Below are 12,512 nucleotides of genomic sequence, written 5' to 3' on the forward strand. Positions count from 1 at the left end.
TCGTCCTGCGTTTCCAGGCCTCTCTGAAAGCTAGGAGACGCTTGTCAGAAGGTATTAGCTACTTCCTTTGCGTTCCACTGAGGTTTTCCGGTTGCGTTCCAAAATCTTTGTCTCCTCCAGTTACAGAGCTCCGCCGTAGAAGCAGACAGTGTTCTGAGGAGGTATTGGACCGTACCGGCAACCAGAACTGTAATTACAGAAACCCCGAGGCTTAGAGCGGAGATGTCCACAGGCCTGAAAATACCGGGTGCTGATGGTTACCCAGGTAACAGGGTCGAGGGGCACAATTGACAATACAGGATGGTGGTGAGCAGTGACGTCAAGAAGCTATTATATATTACTGCACAGTGAAAGCTGTAATGTGAGGGAATAACAGTGATATCTGGTTACATCCTGGGGCAGTATTATAGTAGTTATATTCTTGTACATAGGAGCAGTATTATAGTAGTTATATTCTTGTACATAGGAGGCAGTATTATAGTAGTTATATTCTTGTACATAGGAGCAGTATTATAGTAGTTATATTCTTGTACATGGGAGCAGTATTATAGTAGTTATATTCTTGTACATAGGAGCAGTATTATAGTAGTTATATTCCTGTACATAGGAGCAGTATTATAGTAGTTATATTCTTGTACATAGGAGCAGTATTATAGTAGTTATATTCTTGTACATAGGAGCAGTATTATAGTAGTTATATTCCTGTACATAGGAGCAGTATTATAGTAGTTATATTCTTGTACATAGGAGCAGTATTATAGTAGTTATAGTCTTGTACATAGGAGCAGTATTATAGTATTTATATTCTTGTACATAGGAGCAGTATTATAGTAGTTATATTCTTGTACATAGGAGCAGTATTATAGTAGTTATATTCTTGTACATAGGAGCAGTATTATAGTAGTTATATTCTTGTACATAGGAGGCAGTATTATAGTAGTTATATTCTTGTACATAGGAGCAGTATTATAGTAGTTATATTCTTGTACATGGGAGCAGTATTATAGTAGTTATATTCTTGTACATAGGAGCAGTATTATAGTAGTTATATTCTTGTACATAGGGGCAGTATTATAGTAGTTATATTCTTGCACATAGGAGCAGTATTATAGTAGTTATATTCTTGTACATAGGAGGCAGTATTATAGTAGTTATATTCTTGTACATAGGAGGCAGTATTATAGTAGTTATATTCTTGTATATAGGAGCAGTATTATAGTAGTTATATTCTTATACATAGGAGCAGTATTATAGTAGATATATTCTCGTACATAGGAGGCAGTATTATAGTAGTTATATTCTGGTACATAGGAGCAGTATTATAGTAGTTATATTCTTGTACATAGGAGGCAGTATTATAGTAGTTATATTCTTGTACATAGGAGGCAGTATTATAGTAGTTATATTCTTGTATATAGGAGCAGTATTATAGTAGTTATATTCTTATACATAGGAGCAGTATTATAGTAGATATATTCTCGTACATAGGAGGCAGTATTATAGTAGTTATATTCTTGTACATAGGAGCAGTATTATAGTAGGTATATTCTTGTACATAGGAGGCAGTATTATAGTAGTTATATTCTTGTACATAGGAGCAGTATTATAGTAGTTATATTCTTATACATAGGAGCAGTATTATAGTAGTTATATTCTTGTACATAGGAGGCAGTATATAGTAGTTATATTCTTGTACATAGGAGCAGTATTATAGTAGTTATATTCTTGTACATAGGAGGCAGTATTATAGTAGTTATATTCTTGTACATAGGAGGCAGTATTATAGTAGTTATATCCTTGTACATAGAAGCAGTATTATAGTAGTATATTCTTGTACATAGGAGCAGTATATAGTAGTTATATTCTTGTACATAGGAGCAGTATTATAGCAGTTATATTCTTGTACATAGGAGCAGTATTATAGTAGTTATATTCTTGTACATAGGAGCAGTATTATAGTAGTTATATTCTTGTACATAGAGGCAGTATTATAGTAGTTATATTCTTGTACATAGGAGCAGTATTATAGTAGTTATTTCTTGTACATAGGAGGCAGTATTATAGTAGTTATATTCTTGTACATAGGAGCAGTATTATAGTAGTTATATTCTTGTACATAGAAGCAGTATTATAGTAGTTATATTCTTGTACATAGGAGCAGTATTATAGTAGTTATATTCTTGTACATAGGAGCAGTATTATAGTAGTTATATTCTTGTACATAGAGGCAGTATTATAGTAGTTATATTCTTGTACATAGGAGCAGTATTATAGTAGTTATATTCTTGTACATAGGAGGCAGTATTATAGTAGTTATATTCTTGTACATAGGAGCAGTATTATAGTAGTTATATTCTTGTACATAGGAGCAGTATTATAGTAGTTATAATCTTGTACATAGGAGCGGTATTATAGTAGTTATAATCTTGTACATAGGAGCGGTATTATAGTAGTTATATTCTTGTATATAGGAGGCAGTATTATAGTAGTTATATTCTTGTACATAGGAGCGGTATTATAGTAGATATATGCTTCTCATATTTACAGCTTATAAGCACAGGATGAATCCCGTCCTGTGTCTATCTGTGTCTATGAAGTGACCTATGTACAACAAGCCTCTGATCACTTGTCCTTTGAAGATATTTCACATTTTTCTTATTTAATTTCAGTTGTGAAGTACAATCCACCAGCGTGGTGATCACAGAGCATGTAGCAGCCAAACTGTAGAAAATGTCAGAGGACAGACTGTTGGTGGCATCTGACTGGACAGGACAGTCATGTGAAGAGCTGGTACTCCATTCATCACTGGGTCCCCAGAGCCAAATGGAAGATGCCATGGAAGAAAATCCTCTGGCTGAGGACACAGTCCAGCTGCAGTCCATCTATCTGCAGAGCAGAGACCTGTCCCAGATGGACGATGCGCATGTGAATACAGCCGATCGGCCGCTATTTGGGTCTTATGATGGGGAATGTAGTGGTGATACTGGTGAGTAGTTAGCTCTTAGCCAAAGTATGTCTGTGACATATCATGATATTAAACTAAACCTCTGTAATGAAGAAATCATGAAGGGGCAGAAGTGCTGCTCAGAGCGGGTTCTTCCTTACTGATCCTGTCTACTTTCTATGTACTTCTCACGCTCCCTGAGCAACCCCCTGTACCCCTTCCTGATTTTCAGAGAGGTTTAGGCTCTCATTTAGATTTTTGTTGTGTGGATTTTATCTTTACAGAGCTTTGAGTTTGAGTTTATGGTTCAGAAAGTTTACATGTTTTTTTTTTTTTTTCCATTGGGAAGCAATAGTTGTCCTTGGGCAGAAATCCCTATTGTGCCTGTGTCATGTCAGAGGACATTGTACAATGAACCTCCAGTAACAAAGATTTATATCTCTTTACATACAGGGGCGGGGATCAGAGATCTGGACTGCTGTATGCTGCGTCCTTCACTGGAGGACATGTACAGCCTTCATTTAGAGGGGTTATCCCACATATCACCTGTCCAACAGGATAGGTGATATACGTCTCGCCCCCCATTAATCCCAAGTCCCCTGTTTGAATGGAGGCAGTAGTAAGCATCTTGGTTCACCGCTCCATTCAATTTTTTGGGTGTGATGTAGACAGTGTTTCTTCACTCCCATAGAAGTGAGACACTCAGGGACCACTTGAGTCTGAATCGCTGGGGGTCACAGCGGTCAAGCCCCCCAAGTGATCATTCATTTGTCACCTATTGAATCTACAGGACTAAATGGTGGTAACGTTGTTTTATCCTGTAGAGTCAAAGATTTCGTAGATGGTAACTGTTGGCCTCCATATCAATGCATACAAGTCCCATGACGAGATCTCTTCAGTATGTGTCTGATCTCCGGTACACCCACCAATCCTAAGAATAGAGGGGCTACAGCGCTGATGTAGCTCTACGCCACCTTCTAAGGCTAACTTCAAATAACCGTTTTTGCTGTACGGTTTTGAGATCGGGCAGGGGATCTCAAAAACACAGCAAAACGCTTCCTTTCTAATAATACATCCTGCTGCATCCGTTCAGAACGGATCCGGTTGTATTATATTGAAAATTAAGAAACTGGATCCGGCACCATTAACTCACATGGTTTTTGGTTTCCCATGCCGCTTGCTTGCAGCGATTTTGTGTCCAGCATGGGAACGCAACAAACCGGAACGGAATGAATTCTGGTGCGTTTTGTTCAGTTTTGTCCCCATTGACAATGAATGGTGGCAAAACTGAAGCGTTGTGCTGCAGTTTTGAGAGCCTGTGCCGGATCTCAAAACCGGACAGCACAACGCAGATGTGAAAGTCGCCTTAGTTTACCCTGCACAGCAGCATTTGCGGCCAACAGACTGTACCAGGGAACTTGAGATGGCCTCATTCACGTGGATGGAGTCGTGCTGCAGTTCCTTTATTGGCTGAGGGGCGCCACTGTGCAGGGAATAACAGCAAAGAAGACCCCGCACTAAACCAGCGCTGCAGTCCTTTCATTCACGTTATTGGCGGGGGACTCCTGATTATAAAGTGATGGCCTCACTACAAGATGTAACCACCTATCTTTCACTTTTTGCCCATCCAGGTCAATCACCTGCGCCCATTGCCAGTTTCTTGGCGCAAGAGATCGGTCAACCCCATGGTGATTCAGCTGTGCCAGGACTGTCCCAGGATATCTCTGACTGAACCCCAAGTCCTCATCACAGATCAAGTCATCACACAAAATGAGAACTGTCACCAAGCCAAGAAGGACGCCCTTACATGCCCCATCTGTCCTAATGACTTCAAGACGCCAAGTGAACTAAAGGAACATTTTAGGAGTCACCCACCTCCCCCGCAAGACTTCAGGTGCTGGCAAAGCGACTGCCCCTTCTTAGCTCCGGACTTGAAAAGGTTCCAGTCTCACCTGCGGAGGGAGCATAGGCTGACTCCAGTGTCTTGTTCTCACCGCACCTGCCGTCTTCTGTTCCCCAGCCGCCAGGAGATGTCTCAGCACTTTCGGAGCCATTTTCCCTTTCACTGTAACCTGTGTGACTTTGTCAGCTCCAATTCTAAAATGTTCTCACAGCACAGGAAATCTCACATTAGTCCCGAGCAGCCATATTTTACCCTAGAGGAATCTTTACCCATGCCGCCTTCAGAAACTCCTACTGACCCTCCGCCTGAGGGACACTTTCTTGGGAACGTTTCTCTGTCTGGTAAGTAAAGAACTCACTTGGAGCTGAGGTACTGAAACTAGAGTACCTACCATTCTAACATACAGGGCGACATGCTGTCCAATAGTCATGTGATATCACATTTAAAGGGGTTGTCCCCTTTTTAAATTGGGTAAGTGTCTGGCGGAGGTCTGACTGTGGACCGCTGCAAATCACAAAAATGGGATCCCTGTGTTCCCCCTTTTTGAATTGGTCGACGATCACTCATGTACACTGCTACCCCATTCCACTCTATGGGACTGTCAGAGAATATGAGCGCTCGACTATCTCAAGCACTCATGTGTGGTCGAATGGAGCACCAGCACACGTTCGTGACCATTACTTCATTAAAGCTGGGAAGCACAGGTCCAGGTTCTCGTGATTGGCAGGGGCCCCGGCGGTTGAATCCCTTCTCTGGCTCAGATTATTTTCTGGAAAGTCTCATAGCAGAGACTCTCCATTTACGGAGAGGCACCATTCCTGATAGAGGTTGGACCCGCATCTATCGATTATTTGTTGCATATCTTTTTTGATTGCCATAAATGTCCACATGGGAAAGGCTGGTTAAAAAAAAGAAAAACTCCACCACCCCAAGTGCAAACTACAACTTTGGCTCCGCCACCGAGGACCAAACATATCCTAACGATGTTCCATAAATGTCCAGATGGGATGACCAATGATTTTGTTGTAATTTAGTGTATGTATTCATTTATTTCAGACACTGTGTAATGCATTATGTTTTTTACATATTTGCCATGGTTACAGGGAGAATATCTCCTCCTGATTACACAGTAGAGCTGATCTGGGTCTGCTAAGATACAGCAGCTCTTGCAGCTACCCAACATTTAGATTTTCTCGCTCGTATCATTGAGGGACACAGAAGACCATGGTTATAGCTGCTGCCACTAGGAGGCGACACTAAGCAAAAAAAGTGTTTGCTTCTCCTCTCAGCTATACCCCTCCTGCAGACACTAAGCTAATCAGTCTTAGCTTAGTGTCTGTAGGAGGAAGACCTCCCGGCTTTGCAGGTCTACTGATTTTATTTATTTATTTTTCTTTTTTCTTTTTCTTTGCTTTAGCTGGGCTGCTGGCAGTCTCCAAGCTGCCTGCGTTCCCACCCAAAAGACGGGAGTCCAGGGGGTCCCCAAGCCTGCTGCTCGTTCCCGGTCTCCAGAAGGCAAAGAGGACCAGAGGTTCCTAAAGCCTCTGTATCCCGCCAGCTTTCGGGTCACCAGGTCCGACCTCAGCTAAGTCCTTACCGGTGTAGCTACCCTCACCAAGGGGTAACATACCGAAGCTGGTGACCCGGCAGTAGCCAGGCGGGCACAAAATGCCAGACGGGTTAGTATTCTCTCAGTCCCAAGGCCCCATTCCTCCTCCCTCCCCCTTCTCAGGTTTTCCCATGTGAATATTCCCCACGGAGGTCTGCTTACCTTCCCCTGAGGCCTCAGTTTCGGCAGGCATCCCTCACAGGGGGTGTTGGGGTAGGGGAGACTTCATGTCAGGCCACCTTCTGCTTATTCCCAGTGTCTTCTGCCGAGGCCGCTGGTAATCGAGGCCCCGGCTTCTCTGCAGCCTACCCCCCATCCGGCTCCCCGTGGCAGTTCCCTAGCCCCCGGCCGGGGTATGTTGCAGGTTTGCTCTCCCACTCCCTCCCTGCATTGCCGCCCCAACCGGAAGTTCTTCCCGCCTGTACTCGAGGCCCCGTCTCTGTGGCCTACATAGGCCGCATCTTCAAGACTGTTTCGGGTGGCGGGAACTGTTCTATCAGAGCGCAAAATTTCGTGCCATTTCTTCCTCCCACTAGCGGCCAATAAGCTCCGCCCCTGGGCTTTAACCCTTTTCTTGCTTTCATACTACTGCGCTGGGCAAAATGCTTCCTGGACTCGAGACAGCTGGAGGTTTAGATTTGAGCTGTATGAAATTAAAAACTATATATATTATTAACCCTCTGAGCTATCTGGTCCTGTTCTGGACCTAGTTCCCACCGCCAGTCCATAGTCAGAGTTCTTACCACTACAGCTGGATGCTCGCACTACCGCTGGATACATACGTCCGGTAGCGCTACTTTCCGTCCATAAGTGGGAGTCTTTCACTACCGCTGAATACTGCATTCCCTGTAGTACCATAGGCGAAGTCGTTTCACTACTACTGGATTCTGTAGGTCCTGTCACATTCCCCTCCTTCCTTCCATAGGTGGAGTACTTGCTCTACCACTGGATACTGTACAGCCCATAGCATTACAATCCTTCCATAGACGGGGTAATAGCACTCCTATTGAGTACCGTACAGTCCGTACCATTATTCTCTTTCCATGGGTAGAGAAATAGCTCCACCACTTGATTCTGTGCAGCCTGTAGCATTACCCTCCTTCCATGGGCAGAGTAATGGCACTACCACTGGATACGGTACAGCCTGTAGCATTACCCTCCTTTTTCAATTGACGAAGTGTTTGCACTTGCCTCTTGATTCTATTCATTCTGTATCATCACTCTCTAGCATTGTCCTCTTTCCGTAGGCGGACTATTTACACCACTACTGGATACCGGACGTCTTGTAGCTTTACCCTCCTTCCATAGGCGGAGTAGTCGCACTATCACTGGATCCTATACTTCTGCTAGACTTCCTCTCCTTCCTTAGTAGGAGTATTTGCACTTACTCCGGATACTGTACATTTTGTGGTATTGCCCTCTTTCCGTAGAGTAGTTGCACTACCACTGGTTCCTATACAGACTATCTCATTACCCTCCTTCATTAGGCGGGTAACGGCACTTCCACCGGATACCATACATCATGTTGCATTACCCCCTCCGCAGGCGGAGTAATTGCACTAATACTGGTTATCATCTGTCCTTTACTATTTCCCCCTTCTATCGGTGGATTAGTTGCACCACAATTGCATACTGTAGATCCTGTAGCACTCCTGTGGTGGAGTAGTTGCACAACCAGTATTGCTTACACTACCAGCGGACCCGGTACATCTTGTCAGGTTCCCCTCTTTCCATCAGCGGAGTGATTCCCTACCTCTGGAAGCTGTCCATCCAATCGCATTTTCCGTCTTTCTTAGGTGGAGTAATCGCTTGAAACGTTGACACTTCTTCCTTGTCGCATTCCATCCTGTTCCATGGATGGCCTATTGCTAGACTCGGTCCCTACAGTCGCCTTATCCCCCGTCATAGGTGGTATTTTGGCACTACTACTGGATACTGTGACTACACCACACTATCCCCCTTCCTTGTGGGGTGTGCACTTATTCAGTTTGCATGGCTCCCCTCCCCGGGTAGAGCGGTCGTACTGTCCTTGTTGTCACCCCTAAATGCTGGTTCCCTACTGAGCCGCATCAGCCTCTTCTACTTAGGGTTGGATGATTTCAAAAATATTCCCACGATAACGATATTAAGAAATTTATCGCGATAACGATATATATTGCGATAAATGCCCATTTAGAAGAAAAATAACACTTGGGGCCACAAGGAGACGTTATATACTGTATGGGGGGCAGCCACAAGGAGACGTTATACTGTATGGGGGCAGCCACAAGGAGACGTTACACTGTATGGGGGGCAGCCACAAGGAGACGTTATACTGTATGGGGGCAGCCACAAGGAGACGTTATACTGTATGGGGGCAGCCACAAGGAGGCGTTATACTGTATGGGGGCAGCCAAGCAGCCACAAGGAGACGTTATACTGTATGGGGGCAGCCACAAGGAGACGTTACACTGTATGGGGGCAGCCACAAGGAGGCGTTATACTGTATGAGGGCAGCCACAAGGAGACGTTATACTGTATGGGGCAGCCACAAGAAGACGTTATACTGTATGGGGCAGCCACAAGAAGACGTTATACTGTATGGGGCAGCCACAAGAAGACGTTATACTGTATGGGCAGCCACAAGAAGACGTTATACTGTATGGGGCAGCCACAAGGAGACGTTACAACTGTATGGGGGCGGCCACAAGGAGACGTTACACTGTATGGGGGCGGCCACAAGGAGACGTTACACTGTATGGGGCAGCCACAAGAAGACGTTATACTATATGGGGCAGCCACAAGAAGACGTTATACTGTATGGGGCAGCCACCAAGGAGACGTTACACTGTATGGGGCGGCCACAAGGAGACGTTACACTGTATGGGGGCGGCCACAAGGAGACGTTACACTGTATGGGGGCGGCCATAAGGAGACGTTACACTGTATGGGGGCGGCCATAAGGAGACGTTATACTGTACGGGGGCAGCCACAAGGAGACGTTACACTGTATGGGGGCGGCCACAAGGAGGCGTTATACTGTATGGGGGCGGCCACAAGGAGACGTTATACTGTATGGGGGCGGCCACAAGGAGACGTTATACTGTATGGGGGCGGCCACAAGGAGACGTTATACTGTATGGGGGCGGGCCACAAGGAGACGTTATACTGTATGGGGGCGGCCACAAGGAGACGTTATACTGTATGGGGGCGGCCACAAGGAGACGTTATACTGTATGGGGGCGGCCACAAGGAGACGTTATACTGTATGGGGGGCGGCCACAAGGAGACGTTATACTGTATGGGGGCGGCCACAAGGAGACGTTATACTGTATGGGGGCGGCCAAGCAGCCACAAGAAGACGTTATACTGTAAAGGGGAAGCCACAAGGAGACATACTGTATGGGGGCGGCCACAAGGAGACGTTATACTGTATGGGGGGGCCACAAGGAGGCATTAATAGTTATACTTTTATGTCGCATTTTTCACCATTTCGGGTGTCTGTAACTAGTCGATTGACTTCTAGTAACACTTTCGGGGGCCAATGGAAAAACAAAAACAATTCCAACATTGATTTTTGTGTTTTATATTTTGTGCTATTCAGCATGTGACATAACTAAGGTATTATGGGGCTGTACGATCACATCAATACAAATAGGTATATGTTCTTTATTTTTTTTTTTACTACCTTTGTATCTCATGTGTTTTTATGTCGCCCTTGATGGAGCCTTATGTGACCTTGCAACACAACAACCAATCAGAGCGCTGCTTTCAATGTTCACTCTGCTGAGATACAAATGTGAAACGGCCTGTGATTGGCTGCTGCCATCAGTGCCGTGTTCACAAGCTGCTGTGTACCATTACAGGGTTAATTCTGTACCAGAACGAGTGGTTTATAGTAATCTCGTGTATCATCTCCTACTAGAGGGTGTATTGCAGGCTGTAAGCAGAAGCGTTGGTGGCGCTCCTGTCCTGCGCTGCATCAGACGTCGGTGGGTGGAGACTGCATTATGGAGGAGCCGGGGTAGCCGCTGCGGCCAGCAATTGGTATGGAATCATGCTGGGACGGGCGGCCGCGGATGCAGATTTTGAAGTGGTCAGCGCACATGACCGCTTCTATGACGTCACAAAATACCGTGGTAATTAGGAAACAGCGATATCGCCATATCGCCGTTTTTTAATACCGCTGTATATCGTGAACACCGGTATATCGCCCAACCCGTTCCGCAGGGCGAGTAGTTGCACTTTCTCCAGATACTGTTTCTCCCTGCTCGGCCAGTTTCCATAGCCATTGAGTTCTCGTATGCCCCCTTTCTTCTGTGGAGCGCCTGCGCGGGTGGTATTGGTTCTGTTACCAGTTTTTTTTTCTCCCTTCCTAGCGCAGTATTTATGCCATCTCTGGTTCCTTTCGGCCCGTTTTGTGCATTCCTCGGATAACCCCTTTCTTTTCCTCTGTAGGCGGGGTTGTTCCGCAGTGGCGGTCAGCAGTTTCTGATGAGTTTACACAACCTTCATATTTTCATCCCTTGGGCCTAGGTGTTTTTTTTTTTTCTTTTTCCTTCAGCTTCCAGTTAGGTCTGCCAGTTCAGGCAGCCTTCCATGGCGTATCTGACGGCTTCTCTCCTCTCTTGTTCTGGAATTTAAGGTCCTCCTCTACCTCCCTCTACTTATCACATTGGCTTTCCCCTTGGCGAACACTTTTATGCAGCAAACCCCTCGGCCGTAGGTCCGAAGCGGACGTTTTTGCTTCCAGAGGACACTTGTTTTCCTGCCAGGTTACTCCCCTCCTTTGGGTCAGTTTCACTGCCTTGTTCCCATTGACTTTCTTCAATCCCTCAAGAACTTTTTCTAGTGGGCCATTTTCATGCCGGTCATCCAGGTTCTCTAGCCCTTGCTCCTCATGGTCCCGCTGGTTTTCTCTTCTGGCAGCATGTTATGGTTTTGGGTCCTTGTCTTCTGGCACCCCTACTTCGTGGGGGGCAAAATTTTTGTCACATTTGCACTTCTGTCATTTTTGGACCATCTTCTTCCAATCAGTTTTCCCTTTTTTTCTTCTCACACCATGTTGTGTGTGGTTTTTCCTGGGGTTCTGACCCATGGATATCACTTCCTCAGAAGTCTTCTGAATCCAGGCTAGGTCTCCCTCTCCTGTATCTTCTGCAGTCTCCTAAGCCGTGACTAATATTCCCTGGACCGTTCGTCTTCTGCCCAGCCGGAGCCTCTGCGTGTTCAGCCGCTCTCTGACTGGCCTTCCTGGGAATGATTCTTCCTGTCCCTTTTTTAGGGTATCGGGTGTGTCCTCCCCCGCATTTCTGTGCGGGGCATTATGACCGGCCTTGGATTCGTTCTGTTCTTGTTCCCTCCCCATGGTACTGCTCTTTAACGTCCCATGGCCCATCTTGGCGAAGATGACCCATCTTCGCCTTTCTTACTTTTTATTGTTTCCCGTTGGCCTCTCCTGGCTGCTCCTACTGCTTTTACACAAACTGATGAGCTCAGCGTCTGCAGGAGGGGTATAGCCGAGTGGAGGAGCTAACACTTTTTTTGCTTAGTGTCGCCTCCTAGTGGCAGCAGCTATACCCATGGTCTTCTGTGTCCCCCAATGAACTCAGCAAGAAAAGGATTTTACTGGTAAGCACAAAAAATCCTATTATTGCCAGTAAACGTTCTGCAAGCAGTCTAAAAATCTACCGTTTTGTGTATACAGCTTCTCTTCAGACCTTTGTGTTTCTATAGTAACAGACTACAAAAAAGGAAAAAAAAAACCCTTTGCAGTCTGATCCCGTAGTCATGTGTTTCGTGAAGAGGAGGCTGATGGAAGAGAGTAACATCAAGAGAAACTGAGAATTTTTAATAAAGATATATTAGTAAGTGGCAGCATTTTAGGAAGAGAAGATGTCCACATTACTGGGAAATCCCTTTTAAATGCTTCCCCAGGTGTCCTGTGCTGTTTATGGTCCGGGTTCTCTTCAATGCACCGCTGATCTGACAACCCCTCTACCTTACGTATTCCTATGTGGAAGCGCCAAACTATTGGATTTCCTTCCAGTCTGGTATTGGGAGTGTTTTTGTCTGGG

General features: G+C 45.3%; 1 protein-coding gene across 2 annotated transcripts in view; it reads left to right on the forward strand.

Annotated features, from left to right (window-relative positions):
- The first annotated feature begins 84 nt into the window (after positions 1 to 84).
- Positions 85 to 12,512, forward strand: part of ZNF142 (zinc finger protein 142) — a 32,131-nt gene continuing 19,703 nt past the window's right edge. Inside the window, exons 1-3 of one of the 2 annotated variants that reach the window (XM_040441261.1) lie at positions 85 to 306; positions 2,670 to 2,986; positions 4,576 to 5,188. In XM_040441261.1, coding sequence (XP_040297195.1) covers positions 2,960 to 2,986; positions 4,576 to 5,188 — 640 coding nt within the window. In that variant the 5' untranslated portion in view covers positions 85 to 306; positions 2,670 to 2,959. The remainder of the gene's footprint in view (positions 307 to 2,669; positions 2,987 to 4,575; positions 5,189 to 12,512) is intronic. The other variant, XM_040441260.1, reaches the window with a different exon arrangement.

This window comes from Bufo bufo, chromosome 7 (genome assembly GCF_905171765.1).
Source record: "Bufo bufo chromosome 7, aBufBuf1.1, whole genome shotgun sequence".
Classification (NCBI taxonomy): Eukaryota; Metazoa; Chordata; class Amphibia; order Anura; family Bufonidae; genus Bufo; species Bufo bufo.